We start from the raw sequence: 19,233 nt of genomic DNA on the forward strand, positions 1-19,233 counted from the left end.
GAAAAGGTAAAATATAGATACAAAGAGGACCACTGCGGGAAAGAGGACTAAAGAGGATGGGCCCGGCCCGGCCTTAAGCGGTCTCTAACGGGCTTAAACGGGCCCGCCCTTGGCCCAGGCTTTGCCCGGCGCACGCCCGCACGCGTCCCACGTGAGCGGATGGGGTGGAGACTAAATAGCACAAGGTGGGGCGGGAAGAGGACCAGCTGCGGCAGATCACCAGCCGCTCTGCATGCTGGTCCTCGCAGTCCCGCAAAATGCGTTACACACAAGGGCACTTCCACTCCGACCCTTATGTTCAGGTTTCCGTCCCCTCAGCTGTTCCAAAGTGCTTCAAACACGAGTGGCGCCCGCGTAGCGGGATACACGAGAGGTGGTGGTTTTCACAGCGTGGGTAAAGGGTAAATCAACAGCAGGCCCTGCAAACTCCGGGCTCTCCCCTCCAAACAACGCGACAGCAGCACCAATATGCATGTCCAATATGCATTTATTCAAAAGTAAATTACATTTCTTAAATAAAGAAATTACCACATCCTGTTAGCCCTGAATAGTCAACTACTTCATTTCTGGCCCGTTTATACTCATTCATTTATTATTAGTTTTGCCCCGTTTTGTTAAGTCTTAAAGCCTTTTGTGCCTTATTGTGTAACAAGAAACAATCCATTAATTGGTCTCCGTTGCCCTCTCATAAAAATTGGATTAACTGAATAGCAGAATTTGTGTAAGGGTTTGCTTTATCTTTTGTACATGTATGATTGTTTTATGATTGAGTGTGTTCCAATAGCGCTGATGATGTTGCAAGCATATCTGCTCTGTATTTGGAAAATGTATTTTCCTATCTTACACGCAAATCCTTCACTGCACCTTGTCACTCTGCTCCCAGCACTTCCTGCAAGTCTGAGAACGCCCCCAATTCATTTCCTGAAGTCGCCACAAAGCCAAAAGAGAAATGCCCAAGAACAAACAACAGGTGCCAAGACGAGCCCAGGCTGTATGTAGTCAGAAGGGACAAAAAAACGGCCCTCAACAAAGTTCTCCTCCTCCAAAAACACCTCCTAAAGTAATTCACGCCCTCTTTTTTATCTGAAGGAAGACCTCCCATCACTGAAAACTATTCTCCATGACTATGGAAGTGCCTTTCCAGTGTGTTCTGTTAGTTTGAGCGTTTACCATTTATTGCAGTATTATCCTTGTACCTGTGTATGGTACCCTTTTGTAACTTGCACACGTCACTTTTTTCTTGTAACACACTGCTTGCTACCTCTCACATTTTGTTTGCTGTTGATACTTGCACAAGTGCCACCATTGCCTACGTAAAGTTTGTTCTTGTGCCTCTGGGTATAGCATATTTTGCAGTATAATACCTCTAATTGTACTTTGTTTTCTCTTATAACCTGCACACTTGTCACTTTTTCCTCCTGTATTGCGCTGTTTGCTACCTCATGTATTTTGTTTGCTCACAATTGTCACTTTTACCTCATGTAACTTATCGTCTGCTTTTGTAATTTTGTTTATTTGTAATTTTCTGTTCCTATTGTGAAGCGCTCTGACGCCTTCGGGTAAAGTTCGCGCTATATAAAAACGCATAAATAAATAAAATAAATAAACAAAAAGAAGAACCGACACCTCCCCCCCCCCCCCCCCCCCCACACACACACACACACACACACCTACAGCCTTAAATACCTGCTAGGTTTCGTTTCTGCTAAGTTTCATTTCTCCGGCCGTCACGATGACATCACCACCTCAGCTAGCCAACCCCCTTCCTTGCCAGGGGCCCCAGAGGAGGTTCAGCAGCCCCATGAAATAGCGGAGGAGGTTGGATACATATAGAAGAAGTATGTTCTATAGCTGCCTAGATGCCAAGACAAATTCCAAGAGAGAATAATACATTCAGCAAAGTAATGTTTCTTCTAGAGGAGTGAACGGGAGAAAGGGGAGAAGTCTAGCCTTTCTGCTTTCACTTTCGAGGACCTGATATTCAAGCTCATCGAGGGACAATTTCCAGTAATAGCTACGGAGGTGCAGCGGAGAGAAGGAGTGGGACTTTCTGATCGGCACTGAAGCCACCTCAGGCTCAGGGTACAGTGTTCCTCCCCCTCCCTTATCCACAAGCAATTTCAATTTGTAACCACTGGATTTGCACCGCATCCCCGCTCCACCACCTGCTCTCTCGAGCCATCTGTGTGCCCCGTCACCTCAGTGTGTCCATCTCCTTCACCCCTGTAAACACCGCGCCACTACGTCAGGGAACTTGCACACGTTGCCAGCATGGCAGAGCCTGGATTTTCTATTCTTGCTACAGCCGAGGCGGCTTTAGATGAACAGCAGGTGAAAGTTTTGTACAGACACCTGTCTGTGCGTAGGAATGGAGGAGGGGAGTGCGAGGTGACCCAGCTCAGCCCGACAGAGTGCAGGATCACCTACACCTCAAAAGACGGTAAGAAGTCCAACGACCCTAAAAATATGACATTTTACCTCTAGTTATCGTAAAAGTGAACTGCAATCACAAGAGCTGCCCTGGGGCGAGGGTGGCATTTATCGTACCTCGCATTCGAAATGTATTATTGCACTTGTTCTTAGTTTATGGGAAAAACATGCAGAGTTTGGTAGTAAGTGTACAAAAATCACTGTTACAACCAATATTGTACTTTTTTTCTCTGGTAAATCCCGGTACTTTGACCATCCGAAATTTACCGTCGGACGTGAAATTTAAAGCACCGAACTACTTTACCCTTAGATATACTCCTCGGAAATCCGGAAAAAATAGCGTACATAGGACAGAAAAGTGCTTTCCGGCTCTGCAATTTTCCCACCTATTTAAACCATGTTTGCACCTGCGGAGAAAGGGCATTTAACTTAGCCTCATGAAAATATTTTTTTGCAAGGAAGGTGGGGAAAAAGTGTGGCAAAATAGCGACTTTATCTTCCGCTTTTTTATCGTACTTTTTCTCTTACCTCTCATTTATACTTGACTTAGTATGATATGTATCAAGGTACCAATTTGCGATTCTGTAATTGCGATTTTTAAAAAATCGCAATTTCAGAATCGCAAATTGGTATGTATCAAGAAAATCGCATTTTATTAGCGATTTCCTAACATTCCTTATTTGCGAATTCGCAATTAAGGAATACTTTCCCATTCATTTCTATTGGCCAGGAGGCCCCTTGGAAGGAATGGGAAATTTGCGATTCGCAATTTGCTAATCGCAAATTGAGAAGAATTCCAAGGGTGCAGGGGTGTGTCAAAAACACCCTGCAGCACCCCTGAAAATGACATGTGTGCGCATATGGCGCACATATGAGCGTTACATGGCACCATTGGATTTTCAAAAAAAATGTTTTTTTACAAGAATTCGCAACTTACCACCAACTAGAAGTTGGTGGTAATTTGCGATTCCTTAAGGGCATTTTGGATTTTTTTTCCCTTGATACATTGCATTTAAGGAATCACAAAATGTGCGATTCCTTAAATGCAATCGCAAAATAAGGAATGGCAAATTTTGCGATTCCTTATTTTGCACACAAATTGTTTGATACATACCATTTTGCAAAAATGGGTTCGCAAACGCCGAAATTCTGCAAATTTCGGCGTTTGCGAACCCATTTGACCTTGATACATATGGCCCTTAGGGCCTTACTATGACTTAGGCGGTCTCGAAGCGGAGCCACCATGCTGCCGCTGCACTCCTAGACCGTCAAAGTCATTAAAGACCACCCCCCCAGAGTACAACTTATTTTTACTCCTACGGGTGGTTCTTTGGTGGTCCCACTGAGGTGCCTTTTTAAAAGGCACCCCAATGGGAGCATCAAAGGCAGTTCCTGCAATGCATAGACTGTCAAATCCATGCCCTGCAGGAACTGGGAGTGCATGCATACAGGGGGCACTGTGCCCCCTGAATGCACCCCATAGGGAAGAGGCAACAGGGGCCCTGTGGGGCCCCCTTTGTTTCCTCACCGCCACACTATTCATGGCGGTCGAACTGCCATGAAAAGCGTGGCGGTGAGGATACTCCTAATATGCTTGATGGTGCAGCTCTGGTGCCAGCATATTAGGGGCCTCAGACCACTGTGCCACCTCCAGGGATTGTGGATCCTTGGTGGCAGCAGCGGTCTTGTTGTGGTCCAACCGTCATAGTCCAAATGCGGCGGGCGGACCACCAGTCTGGAGATCCATAGACCCCATAAACAAACAACTAGAGAGTCAGGGTTAGGGTCACTCCTGTACCCCTTGGTTAACTTATTAACAACAACAAAAGAGTGACATAAATATTGAGAAATCAATCGTACATGATTCCTTCAATTAAATTGTCACTTTGAAGAAAACCATAATTGCCACAAAATAACTCGGGTGAAAAAGGAAAATAAATATTTTCTTTAAAAGAACCCTCACTCACCAACCTGGTTGGTGACATGCTTCATCATTGGGTTCGCACTGGGGAGACCGAATGTCCCCCCAGTGATTTACAGCGGAGCTGGTTCTTTTCGTTGTGAAAAAGTTAAAAAAAGTGATGATAATGTGAGTGATTTAAAACATGCCTGGTTGTAACCTGTATTCACTTTAATAGAGGGCCAACCAGCATCGGTTAAAAACAAGTGAAAAGGACTATTCAGAGTTTATAAATTGAAACCCCGTGTCCTACAAAGTGGTGGTCAACATGTTTCTGCTATGTAGAGCATGGTTCGCTCAGCATTCTTCAGGACCTCAATAATGATCCTCCGATGGAAGGTATGTAACTGTTACAACGCGTTTTTTACCACGCATACTGTTACCACGCATACCATTACAACGCAGGATCCTTTACAACTCATACCTTTACAACGCATAACATTACATCGCAGATACTATTACAACGCATGCCATTACAACGTAAGTATAGGTAAGTATATCATTTTATTTTACCTTTTTTTTAATTACCAAAATATTAAAAATAATTTAAATTAATTAATTTAAGTAATTTTATATATAGTTTGGGTTTTGGGGTACATGGGTATTTTTAGGGTTCAGGGCTGGGTTTGGGTTTTGGGGTACATGGGTATTTTTAAGGTTCAGGGCTGGGTTTGGGTTATGGGGTACAGGGGTGATTTTAGGGTTCAGGGCTGGGTTTGGGTTATGGGGCACAGGGGTATTTTTAGGGTTCAGGGCTGGGTTTGGGTTTTGGGGTACAGGGGTAATTTTAGGGTTCAGGGCTGGGTTTGGGTTATGGGGTACAGGGGTATTTTTAGGGTTCAGGGCTGGGTTTGGGTTTTGGGGTACAGGGGTATTTTTAGGGTTCAGGGCTGGGTTTGGGTTTTGGGGTACAGGGGTAATTTTAGGGTTCAGGGCTGGGTTTGTGTTTTGGGGTACAGGGGTATTTTTAGGGTTCAGGGCTGGGTTTGGGTTATGGGGTACAGGGGTAATTTTAGGGTTCAGGGCTGGGTTTGGGTTTTGGGGTACAGGGGTATTTTTAGGGTTCAGGGCTGTGTTTGGGCTATGGGGTACAGGGATATTTTTAGGGTTCAGGGCTGGGTTTGGGTTTTGGGGTACATGGGTATTTTTAGGGTTCAGGGCTGGGTTTGGGTTATGGGGTACAGGGGTATTTTTAGGGTTCAGGGCTGGGTTTGGGTTTTGGGGTACAGGGGTAATTTTAGGGTTCAGGGCTGGGTTTGGGTTATGGGGTACAGGGGTAATTTTAGAGTTCAGGGCTGGGTTTGGGTTTTGGGGTACAGGGGTATTTTAAGGGTTCAGTTTTTAAAAAATACTTAAATTAAATACATTTATTTTAGTAATTTTAATATTTATTTTAAAAAGTATATAGACCACTCTTCACACAGCTTTCCTTGCGGTGTCCCAATTACCAAAGGTAAAGAGAGACGGACTCCAAGAAATTTTCTTTTTACCGCAGTTGCAGGTAAAATTTATTAAGCATTTTTATCAAACGTGCATATTCCGAACAGGAAATCCAAACGCGTTTCGGCGTTCTCAGACGCCTTGCTCGCTGCTATATATATAATTTTAAAATTACAATGACATTAATGAATAATGTATTTAATAAATAAAAATAATTAAATATTTATTAATGTCCTTTTTAAAAAAAAATATAATAAAATTTAAAAATAATATACTTACCTATACTTACGTGGTAATGGCATGCGTTGTAATAGTATCTGCGATGTAATGTCATGCGTTGTAAAGGTATGCGTTATAAAGGGTCCTGCGTTGTAAATATTGCGTTGTAATGGTATGCGTGGTAAAAGTATGCGTTTTAACGTCATACATCCGCACGCTAAGGCGCACCTTACCGTGAGGATATGTATGTGAAAAAAACGATATTACTCACGGAATTACCCGTGGGGGCTCACCCAGACATCTCTAGGGCCCGCAATCTGTAGAGAGGAAGGAAGGAAAATGGTAATGCGCAGGACAATATAGCATGAAATATCAACGGTTCTCTTGCGAACATACTCTCATGTTCATCAATATGGTCCTGTTATCCGTAAGCACCCATTTAAACCATTCAGAAACACCCTTATGTGACAGAACAATAAAACAAATAAAACAACTGTCGGTCTGATTGTAACAGCAATTCATAACCCCATACATGCTGGGGTCCAATAGTGCCAAACACCTGAAACTCTCAATGTGTTTGTAAAGCGCATAACAACTGTTACTTTCGTTTTTGCGCTACCGTGTGCCTCTATGGCTAGGAGTACACAGATAGTAAATATCAAGTTTAGAATTTTCTAAGCAGTACATGCCCTTGTAAGGAACAATCAAACCCTCAGAAAGTGATTGTGAATGGAATGGAAGTTCATGGCCAAAGCTTAAAAGGACTCACTGTAATCAAACAGGTTCCCCGTTACATGGGCTCACACGGCAGGGGGGTAATCTTCATGCCGTGCTATGTCTAGGTAAAATAAGCACACCAGCAAGAAACGGTCTTAAATTAGATGTCTACGCCATTTTGTCAAAGTATACAGGTTAAGAAACTCGCACAAGCTCTTACTTGTAAGCCGACGACTCCCCGTGGACTACCTATTCCGTAGCACTTCTGTGGCCCGAATACAACTGGGACGCCAGCGCGATGCCGGAAAAATACCCAGCTGGCTCCGGTCACTTATGCACTCTACTGAGCAGCGTCCTTGCGTTGAAGGAAAATTTAAAGGGGAAGTGTTGTTTCTCGTGTAGGATGTCGACAAATTATTATTGGGGATAAGTGTGAGAGGTACCCCTTAACTGAAGTCAAGAGAAATAGGGTTAACTAACCAGTGAAACAAAAGGGATTCCCTTGTACTTAACTACATGGAATGAGCCAAAGGGTCAAAAAACAATTAAACAATACAAATGTATATTAAGAATTCTTACAATTTATTGAAAATACAAAAATTAAAAAAGAGTGGACCAATGAGAACCCACTCAACACAATTAAAACAATAAAAAAAATGTTGTCATAAACATTCAATATTGGCCAGCAAGATTGAAACACAAAGACAGAAAAGACTGTAAGACATAAAATGTGTACAATACTGATCGTATATTCGGACTCTGTTTTAGACATTATTAATACAATTCCTTGTGTCAATATGTAACATGATATAAAAGCTTAAAATGATTAATTGTTTTTTGACCCTTTGGCTCATTCCATGTAGTTACGTACAAGGGAATCCCTTTTGTTTCACTGACAAGTTATTATTGACATTAATTAAATACCAGTTCACAAGAAGTGTACTAATGTCATCTGATGGCTCTTCATATAGTCATGGTCGTTATGTACGGAGCACTAATAAACGCAGACCTTAGCCTTTATCGCAGGCTCATTCCACATTACGAACGTTTTTTTGTATATGTGTTAACTTTATTGATATGCGCGATCATAAGAGACAGACGGACTAACTAAAGGAATACTTATTCTGCCCCTCAGACCGCAATCCATACCATGAGCCGCCGTGGTCGAAAGTTATCTTAAGGACATATTGGGTGCACCTGAGATACAAAACACATGCTCCTTGCCCTAGTTGTTATGATAACGGGGCAGCTATAGTGTGTGTGAGCTCATCCTTGAATTGAGAGAGGTTCTCAGTGTATAACCATTAAGGTTCCTCCAAATGTGGTCTTAAATTCTAAGCAGGCACCAACGGACATTGATTTCAAGAAAGGCTTTCAGTACATTGTGCCAGGGGTAGCTAAATCCCTCCCATACTGCTCTGGGACAAAAGCAGAGATATATTGCACTAATTATGGCGGTAAGTCCAGGGCATCCACATGAGGGGTGATTTAGCGTCTCATTACTGACCCCCAGGGGATATCATCATTCAAGCCTGAAAGATGAGTGAGGGTTCTTTTAAAGAAAATATTTATTTTCCTTTTTCACCCGAGTTATTTTGTGGCACTTATGGTTTTCTTCAAAGTGACAATTTAATTGAAGGAATCATGTACGATTGATTTCTCAATATTCTTCCACTTAATGTCACTCTTTTGATGTTGTTAATAATGATCCATAGACCCCACCATGGGTTCATCGGTCCATTGGACTGCTGAGCTCGTAATAAGGGACGAAGACACCTACAGGATGGCGGGGAATGCCATTAAAATACTGCCTGGGTCAAGTTAGTAGTTTTGGCTTTTTTAAACACATTTCCCACTTACCTGCGGCTGACAGACTGGTGGTTGTGACCACGTGCCCACCTGTTGCCCCAGAATGCAAAATACGACACCCACCCCAGAATCAGGGGCGCAACTAGACCCAAACTTCAGCAGGGGGCTAAGACTTCCACCGAGTGCAAGTGATGATGGTGGCAGTTACAACAGTCTTTTTTGGTGCTCTCCTCCCCATATCCTCATTGTCCATGATTTCCCTCACTGGCACTCTCCATCTCTCCGTAGCCTTTCTCTGACGTACATTTTTTTTTATAATGCTGCTCAGTTTGCTCACACATCAGTTCTGTGATCTGCATGGTACATGTTCTTTGCAACAGACACATGAACCCCCCATGCTACTTTACGATGAGTCAAACTTGCAACTAGACAAAATTCTGAACTCTTACTGGTAGGAACATTAATCACCAGTTATTTTGATATTTTAATTGTTGCCTGAAAACTACCTTATGCACGAGCAAGCTTGTGCTTTTAAACCCAAAATATTTTTTTAAAACAGCATTCTACATCTAAGTCAACTCCAAGTGCAGCTGCACCAGTAGCACCTCCCTAAAGCCAGTGCTGCTCCCAGCAATGGGGCAGGACAAGCATTTCAAGAAATGTGGTGAGAGCTAACCTCGTACCAATTATATAAGGAAAAAGATCTATGTAAGTGTTTGGGTGTAATACTTCCCCAAATTCCGGTAAGCAAAACAAGTCAACAGATTTCTTGTAGATTATTTAAGGGAGAGTAGCCTCTCCCCTGAGAATGTTTTGAAACTTTTGGGATCAAATTTGCTAAAAGCCAGCAAACCCTTATGGACATTCATGAAATATTCCAGTACTTTCATGGTGAACCAGGGAACCTTGGCCTTTCCTAGGAGTGGTGCAAAAACAATAGTCAGAGCAAGACGCCGGTAATCTGAGTGGGGAGTACTCTCTGTTGCTCTAGTTTTGAAATACCTAGTGTGGTTATTCTATTGTCTTGGATAAGAGGACTCTAGAAGACTGTTGAACATACATCTGCTTAATACAAGTTTTTGAACATCTGGATTACAGTGGATTTATGAATGGAATTTGGATTAACTTCTATAAACCCTGTCGAAGTCAGAGATGCGGAGGCATCAGAACTGATTAAACACGTGTTGGATATGTGTGATCTGGAGAAGATTTTTATCATACCTCAAGAATAAAATCATTGTGAATAAGAAAGACTGATTGGACTTTGATTTCGTGATACACATGGTGTTGTGCTCAGAACAATCTATTCTTTTGCTATTCGACTGGTTTACTACTCCTTTTCTGGGGGTATGAGTGGCTGTCCCCTTCCTTGGAGCACACAGTAAAACTAGTTTGTACCAGTTTGAGGGGAACACTAGAAAATGTTTTGCGCCTAAGAATCCTTGCACTATCTGCATTGTTTTTCCAAAAACAATAGTTGAGGAACATAATGTAGCACTATGTCATACATTCACCCCAGTGCAGAGATCTGGGCCTAAATCATCGTTTTTTTGCTCACCATGCCATTCCAGTTTGAACCCAGCTTATGCAAATCAGTCTTGACCCGGTGCCTCATGGGAACAGTCTAGCTCGAACTTCCAAGCCAGTTCCTCCCTGGACTGGAAATAAGCATACTAGGACTGGTTTCGGGGTTTCACTCCTCTTCAGCCAGGATAGCTTGATTCCAGTGGCATGGAGGGCACGGGACCCACATCTGGGCCTACCCGTCCCACTCGGGGTGGCAAATGCAAAAACAATAGTTGATGGACAGAATGTAGGACAATGTCATACAATCACCCCAGTACAGGGATCTGGGCCTAAATCCATTGTTTGTTTGCTCACCATGCCATTCCAGTTTGAACCCAGCCATATGCAAATCAGTCTTGACCCTCTGCCTCATGGGAACAGTCCAGCCCGAAATGCCAAGCCAATTCCTCCCTGGACTGGAAACAAGCATCCTAGGACCGGGTTCGGGGTTTCACCCCTCTTCAGCCAGGATAGCTTGATTCCAGTGGCATGGAGAGCACGGGACCCACATCTGGGCCTACCCGTCCCACTCGGGGTGACAAATGCAAAAACAATAGTTGATGGACAGAATGTAGAACAATGTCATACAATCACCCCAGTACAGAGATCTGGGCCTAAATCCATCGTTTTTTGCTCACCATGCCATTCCAGTTTGAACCCAGCCATATGCAAATCAGTCTTGACCCTCTGCCTCATGGGAACAGTTCAGCCCAAAATGCCAAGCCAGTTCCTCCCTGGACTGGAAACAAGCATCCTAGGACTGGGTTCGGGGTTTCACCCCTCTTCAGCCAGGATAGCTTGATTCCAGTGACATGGAGAGCACGGGACCCACATCTGGGCCTACCAGTCCCACTTGGGGTGGCAAATGCAAAAACAATAGTTGATGGACAGAATGTAGAACAATGCCATACATTCATCCCAGTACAGAGATCTGGGCCTAAATCCATCGTTTTTTTGCTCACCATGCTATTCCAGTTTGAACCCAGCCATATGCTAATCAGTCTTGATCCTGTGCCTCATGGGAACAGTACAGTCTGAACTGCCAAGCCAGGATGTAGAAAAATGCAATACATTCACCCCAGTACAGAAATCTGGGCCTAAATCCATCGTTTTTTTGCTCACCATGCCATTCCAGTTTGAACCCAGCCATATGCAAATCACTCTTGACCCAGTGCCTCATGGGAACAGTCCAGCCAGAATTGCCAAGCCAGGTCCTCTCTGGACTGGAAAAAAGCATCCTAGGACCGGTTTCGGGGTTTCACCTCTCTTCAGCCAGGATAGCTTGATTCCAGTGGCATGGAGAGCACGGGACCCACGTCTGGCCATACCCGTCCCAATCGAGGTGGCAAATGCAAAACCAATAGTTGATGGACAGAATGAAGAACAATGGCATACATTCACCCCAGTACATCTGGGCCTAAAGTGGCCATGTCTGAACTGGGGTGGCGGAGTTAGCTAAAGAATGATGATGGATTAAACCCAGATCAGTTGAAGGTGGTGAGTGCTTGCAATTTTCAGCACTCTGTCCATCATCCCCTTTGGTTTTGCTTTGTTCGTCCTAAGTTGGCAGGGTATGCCCAGACGTGGGTCCCTTGCTCACTTTGCCACTGGATTCAAGATAGCTTGGCTGATGAGGGTTATGAACCCAAAACTGGTCCCGGGATGCTTGTTTCTGGTCCAGGGAAGACATGGCTTGGCAGTTCAGGCTGAACTGTTCCCATGAAGCACATGGTCAGACTGATTTGCATATGGCCTTGTCTGAACTGGGGTGGTGGAGTGAGCTAAAGAATGATGATGGATTAAACCCAGATCAGTTGACTGGGGTGAGTGCTTGCAATGTTCAACACTTTGTCCATCATCCCCTTTGGTTTTGCTTTGTTCGCCCTAAGTTGGCTGGGTATGCCCAGACGTGGGTCCCTCGCTCTCTTTGCCACTGGATTCAAGATAGCCTGGCTGATGAGGGTTATGATTGGAAACCGGTCCCAGGATGCTTGTTTCCGGCCAAGGAGAGACATGGCTTGGCAGTTCGGGCAGGATTGTTGCGATGAGGCACAGGGTCAGACTGATTTGCATATGGCCATGTCTGAACTGGGGTGGCAGATTGAGCCAAAGACTGATAATGGATTAAACCCAGATCAGTTGGCTGGGGTGAGTGTTTGCAATGTTTAACACTCCGTCCATCATTCCCTTTGGTTTTGCATTTTCGCCCTAAGTTGGCAGGGTATGCCCAGACGTGGGTCCCTTGCTAATTTTGTCATTGGATTCAAGATAGCCTGGCTGATGAGTGGTATGAACCCGAATCTGGTACCATGATGCTTGTTTCCGGTCCAGGAAAGACATGGCTTGGCAGTTCGGGCTGGACTGTTTCCATGAGGCACAGGGTCAAACTGATTTGCATATGGCCATGTCTGAACTATGGTGGTGGAGTGAGCTAAAGAATGATGATGGATTAAACCCAGATCAGTTGACTGGGGGTGGGTGCTTGCAATGTTCAACACTCCGTCCATCATCCACTTTGGTTTGGCTTTCCTAGGAGTAGATCTTATTTTTTCAAATATCTTAAGTCAAAAATTACTTCTACTATACCAAGGTAATCGTATTTAGGTCTTGGCTAGGCAGTGCATGTGCTGTCTTGTCGAGAGATGCTGTATACAGTATAGCGGGGGAAGCTCTGCCCACTTTCTACCTATCTTCTTGATTGGCTGAAATCCTAAATGCTGCAATCTGATTGGTTTTCGGCAACTTAATCCTGCCTCCTGACGGCCAAGTCGTAATTTTTCTCCTTCCATTGCTATCTGTCCCTTTACTTTTAAAACTCTTTTGTTCCCCTGCCTCCCCCCAGTCCCTCCCGCAGTCTATAAGTTCTCTGCTCACCACCACCAGAGAGGTCTTATACTTCTTATGAACTATGTTATTTCAAAGTTTGGTTGGGGGTGCACGTAATAAGAAAGAGTCCAGAAAGAGTGGTATTTGTATGCAAAAAGTATCTTATTTATTCAAATTTTTTCTTTTTTCAAAAAGTTCCACATTTGTCAACAAACATCAGCCAACGCGTTTCTCTCCCTCACAGGGAGCTTCCTCAGGGCAATTGAATTTATAACGAGCCTTCAGAATTGGAAATGCTTGTAGTATATTGAAAGTCTAACCGGACAAATTGTTCTTGGCCCAGAAGTGGATAGATGTCAACCAGCCGAAGTCTTGGCTTGGTGATTTACTTCTGCATTTAGACCGTGCAGAGATACGTATTCAATCTCAGGCAGCGGTTTGTCGATTCCTTTTGTTGAGGGTCAGTCTTCTATGAATTACTGACAGCAAAAGTGATTCAAAAGAGGTCAATCCTTGGTTACAAGGGATCCAACAGGATGCTACCTTGTAGTTCTTCCTATGCATGCGTAGGTTGTCTCCAACCCTGTCCCATATATACGAACCGAGTTTCAGGATCAAAAGTCTTCCGAGCGGCGTATCGTATGGTAACGTCTGGGTCCCGCGTTCATTCTTCTTATGAACTATGTTATTTATCAACGCAGAGCTGTGGGCGTTCTGTACTGCAAACGTATGAACATGACTGTTCAAATTACTGTAATCCAAAACTATGTGATATGAACCGTCCAGTTTCGGAAAAAGAGAATTATTCATTGATGAAACACAGGGTTCAATCACACCCTGATATTCCAGTTGGGTTAAAATGTCGTTTACGATTCTTTTACCTCACGCTTGATTGGATATTGCACTTGTAGCTGTGGCATGGATCGTAAAGGAATTTCATGCACCGGTGAATCTCTATCCCAGCCCTCTTGATTTCGATACACAGCTGGCACTAGGGCTAATGCCCTTTCTGATGCATAAGCTTGTTTCGCCTCCTTCGAGACGTAACGGGAAAAACTCAGGAGTATTACGCCCCCCCCCCCAGGAGGAAGCCAAAACTAATGGAGGAGGCCAATTCGCCTCCGCCAACAAAATGTCATAAGATGAGGTAAGGTTGTCCCAAAAGACTGCCTTAATTGTCCATTTCATATCACCTTCAATTTGGAGGACTATCTCATAAAGCCTATCCGGGTGTGCAACTCGTGTATCTGCTGTTTCCACTGTAATGAAAGTATCAGTTGCTCTCGCCTACAGACAAGGATGGAGTGCCTCCCGCACTATGGTAACTTCCGCTGCGCTGTTGAGGAGTGTCACCACCCATCTCCAATTGAGAAGTAGGTTTCTCACCGTCTGAGGCATACTTCACCATTAAAGCAGCAACTTTCTTCTTCTGAAACAGGGCACGATAAGGAGGTTGTCCCTCTGGTTTGACTTTTTGACTTTTACGTCAAACTGGTGTGGCGGATCACATCATTGTTGAGTGGCCTAGTTTTGTCTGCGATCCTGTTGCTCCCCTCCACTGAACTGTTGATCCGATGATTTGTGAAAGGAATGAGGAGAGCAAGGATCAGGAACCTGATACCTCTCCAGTGTCTTAATTTTAGAGCAATCACACAAATCCTATCTACGTTCAAAAGTTACAGGTGTCGGTGGGCATGCACGTGAACCTTGCTTCAGTTGCTGCCGCTGATTTCTATTCCAAGCCTTTTTAGGGAAGACTGGACGCCCCTCCTTATCAGGTGGGGGCTTATTCTGTGTCTGAGTAAAAGGTCTAATTCCCAGAGTATTACGTCCCAAGGATTTATATTCGTACGCAATCATCTTCGGCAATTCACATTGTTGATCTACATCAGGCACTGCCTCTAAATGCTGACGCACTTGAAAGCTAACTGCTTCCCTTTTGATGTTACCATGTATCATGTCGGAGACAATAGGGAACATGCCCACTAATCTCATCCCCAATTCCAGGGCAGCCTCTGCCCCATGTCCATCCTGAACCTTCCTGAGAACCATTGGAAGCACGGTCATGAAGGGGGTGCCAAAACATAGCAAATAAACCACCGCTAACACCTTCCCCCAAGTGGTGCAATCAGGCAAATTGGAAAGAAGTCCTTTCCAATTTATAATTGTGAGGATTCTGTGTTTATCCACAGGAGGAGTATGTGGAAAAACAGCTTCGAGTTGCTCAAAGTTTAGGCCAACATGAAAGGAAAATCATCTCTATTCTGAGGACGTTTCTCCGTCACTGAGTCAAAGATGTGTGCAATATGTGACGCTCTGCATGTGTAACACCAAGATAATTTGGATGAGGTGATAAAGGGGCGAGCTAGACCACTGCAACAGGGTGAGGAAGGGCACCATGAAACCATATGGTATGCTTCCAAGCTGACAACGGAACTTCAAGTAAACAATAAGGATGGTAAATTTGTGGAACCGCACCATGTTCATATTCATGAAAGAAATCATCCATTCCATCAACAGCTGAAAACTTAACCCAGGAGTAAAAAACTTTGAAGTGGAAAGCAGCATCCACCTCCATGACAAATATAAAATCTGCTTCAGCTACCGGGACTCCATATTGGGTCAAATGCACAGTCACTGAGGCGCAGTTTGATGCAGCAATGTTAATTGCCAATATAGATACTGTATTGTAACCACTGTTCCCTCTAGAGTGCACGCCTGGGCAACGCTCACATTACCATTTATCGCCGCGCAGGGGGCCCTTCAGAGCGCGCATTACAAAGGGTCCTAATGCTGATCAGCAGGAGAGATCTTTATGGGCGTCTGAAAACCAACAAAGATACGGGCGCCTGCAATAACAAGCATTGGAAATGCAATAGGGCTCGCATTAGGAAAGTTTGAGCTATTGGTCTTTAAAATAAATTTTTGTTTATTTATGTGTTATTTTTGAAAATAGCTAAATTAATAGCTTTGTCATTTACAATGCCAATAGTTATAACTTTCGTAAATGTGACACCTATAGCATTTCTAATGCAATATGTGTTGCATTTACGTGACTTAGATGTATTGATATTACAAATAACAATGGCTTTTAATTTTTTTAAATAATTAATACTTAACCCCATGCGCGCTATGCGTTTTCCCGCTGCGCGCGGACTTTTTTAAAATCCTGCGGTTCATGACGAGCTCAGCTCGTCATGAGCGTACGACAGGCGTAACTCATGACGAGCTGAGCTCGTCATGAGCGTCGAAGGGATTAAATAAAAGTTATTGTAATTTATAATGGCAATAGCTTAAACTTTTGTAAATAACTTTTGTGAAGATTATGTTCAGTGCATAATATTGTGACGAAAATCCAAGAACATAAGTGAAATAGTAACATCTTTTTGTGACATTTGTAATAAAGCTTGAAACATTGAGAGAACATATTTGAACCAGCTGTTGTTGAATGGTTGCACAGATTGATGGTGTGGTGGCGCGGAGTGATGTTGTGGTGGCGACGAGTGATGCTGTGGCGTTCAGTGATGCTGTGGTAGCGCATAGTGATGTTGAGGTGCCCCTGAGTGATGCTGCTGAGTGATGCTGTTGTGATGCGATAGATAGAGTGAGGGCGATAGATAGAGGGAGAGCGATAGATAGATAGAGGGAGGGCGATAGATAGATAGAGTGTGGGCGATAGCTAGACAGATAGATAGAGTGAGGGCAATAGATAGATATAGAGGGAGGGCAATAGACAGAGTGAGGGCGATAGATAGATAGAGTGAGGGCGATCGATAGAGTGGGTGTCACTTTTCTGAACTTCGCTTGAACCCCACTAGTGCGTGACTGGAACGCAGGAAAGACCCTGTATTTAGCTGGTGGAATAGAAACATGCGTCAGTATGCCTTACAGTGTGGTGACACCACTTCTATCCCACCTGCCCACCCCCTTATCTACTCTTTAAACCCATTGACTCAAGAGAAAGAAAGAAAGAAAGAGAGAAAGGGAAAGAAAGAAAGAAAGAAAGGGAAAGGGAAAGAAAGAGAGAAAGGGAAAGGGAAAAAGAGAGAAGGAAAGGGAAATAAAGACCGAGAAAGAAAGAGAAAGAAATAAAAGAAAGACATAGGGAAAGAGAAACTAAGAAATAGAGAAAGAAAGAGAAAGAAGAGAGAAAGTAAGAAAGAAATAAGGGAAAGAGAGAAACAAAGAGAAACAAAGAGAGAAAGAGAGAGGAAGAAAGAAAGAGAAAGAGAAAGAAATAAGGAAAAGAAAGAGAAAGGGAAAGAAAGAGAGAGAGAAAGAAAGAAAGACATAAAAAGAAAGAAAGAAAAACAGAGAGAAAGGGAAAGAAAGAAACAAATAGAAAGAAAGAAAAAGAAAGAAAGAGAAGAAAAGAAAAGAAAGGAAGGAATGAAGGAAGAAAGAAAAAGGAAGAAAGAAAGAAAGAAAGACATTGGTGTGGTAGCTAGTATGTGCTGAGTGACAGAGAACTTAGATGTCTGGTAAAACAGACACCCACGTGGGCAGCTGGGCCGACCTGGTTTCTGTACACAGAGCTCAGGGGAACAGCCTCAGCAGACTCCAGGTTTCACTGAGGGCATTTCAAAGTGCCAGACTGCATTTTAACTCGGGCTGACGTCATTTCAATTGAAAGGCAGACATTCGGGGAGGCGCTCGTCTCCTCGCTGTACAAATTACTATGTGACTCTACCAACAAGTCGAAACAAGCAAAAGAAGACCTCAAACACACTTACAGTCACATATCACATCCTAAACAAAAACACGAACACACACACCAACGGAGGTCACCACAGATACCTGAAAACAAACACTTTCAAAGAGAGACAAGTATACATATACGCATACACAAAAAGTTAGACCGGGATACATACTTATGAGCACAAGCTTGACCTAAAAAAACTGTAAATATGTTGTGTGTCGGCAGCATTGATGACGCTGTAAGTTCACAGTGCCTCTGCGCCACAAAATAAAATATCTCCTGTACTTCTAAGACTGTTTTAATTTTGCGCCTGGTGCACATGAAAGAGCGCACAAACACACATCAATAAACTTTTGTACACAGCAGAGTTGAACAGTTTCTAATTGTGTACTTTGATCCAACTGAATACTTTTTTCTGAAAAGAGGCCTTTGACGCTATGCAAAAGGGCTCCTGAAAAAGCATCTTTCACTAAAGTGCCCAAATTCTAAATCGGTCCCTCCGCTGCTCTAACCATGATCACCAGCCTGCACTGAGGCTTTAACTGCGTGCGTGAAGCACACTGTGTGATTCGTTTAACCTGTCATTCTTTCATGTACTTATTTATTTGTAGGTGTTTGTTAGTTGATTCACTCATGCATTCAAAACGCTTTTCTGTCAACAGCTTTGCGTGCACTGAAGCGCTTGAGTTGAGAGTCGTGCGCAATACAAGACCAGTGTTTTACAATCCTGGCAACCCCACTCGATCAAAGTGTGTGATCCCTGGTAAATCACTTCATGTCCTTGATTTCGCTTTTCTGTCAACAGCTTTGCGTGCACTGAAGCGCTTGAGTTGAGAGTCGTGCGGCTGTTGAACAGAGCATTTGCCATCCCCCTCAGCATGAAAATAATTTAAAAATACATTAAAGCTGTTGCTGTGCTTAAAGTTAAAGCGGCGACCATCAGTATGAAAATAATTAGAAAGAAGGGAAGAATAGGGAGAGTAAGGGGAGACGCACAAAATAATTTAAAAATACATTAAAGCTGTTGCTGTGCTTAAAGTTAAAGCGGTGGCCATCAGTATGAAAATAATTAGAAAGAAGGGAAGAATAGGGGAGAGTAAGGAGAGACGCACGGGGAGCAGCAGCCTTTGATGTGCCGGCCGGCCGTGGGCAGTGAATAATTAGGGGAGGAGAAATGCCAGAGCACACGCTGGGGAAAGCTTGTGGGAGGAAGGCTCGTGGCTTTGATGCTGTGCACGCGCTTTTTCACGGGCACACCATCAAATCGCCCCTTTGGGTAAGCTCTGGATAAGTCATAATATGTCTCGACATCTGCAATGCTTGCGCATTGGCAGAGGTCGAGCCCTAAAAAGGACAACCTGGGGCTGGTTTTAGTTAAAGCACAGCAGAGTGGGCAATATTTAACCCCTTTGGAGGCTGATTACTGTGGGTTGCCTTCAAATGCTGTGACATTTTTCTGTTGTGCTACAGAAAAGACTAGAATTTAATAAAAGAAAACACATTGAATCAAAGGTATTAACACATCACAAAGAGTAACTTATTTCGGCAGAGACTATACTCAGTTTCT

The 19,233-nt window shown here is 43.6% G+C and overlaps 1 protein-coding gene across 1 annotated transcript in view; it reads left to right on the forward strand.

Annotated features, from left to right (window-relative positions):
- The first annotated feature begins 2,120 nt into the window (after positions 1-2,120).
- The window catches only part of LOC147703420 (interferon-induced very large GTPase 1-like), a 341,875-nt gene continuing 324,762 nt past the window's right edge, over positions 2,121-19,233 (forward strand). The window contains exon 1 of the mRNA XM_086931863.1: positions 2,121-2,440. Coding sequence (XP_086787989.1) covers positions 2,272-2,440 — 169 coding nt within the window. The 5' untranslated portion in view covers positions 2,121-2,271. The remainder of the gene's footprint in view (positions 2,441-19,233) is intronic.

This window comes from Lissotriton vulgaris, chromosome 7, assembly GCF_964263255.1.
Source record: "Lissotriton vulgaris chromosome 7, aLisVul1.2, whole genome shotgun sequence".
Taxonomy (NCBI): Eukaryota; Metazoa; Chordata; class Amphibia; order Caudata; family Salamandridae; genus Lissotriton; species Lissotriton vulgaris.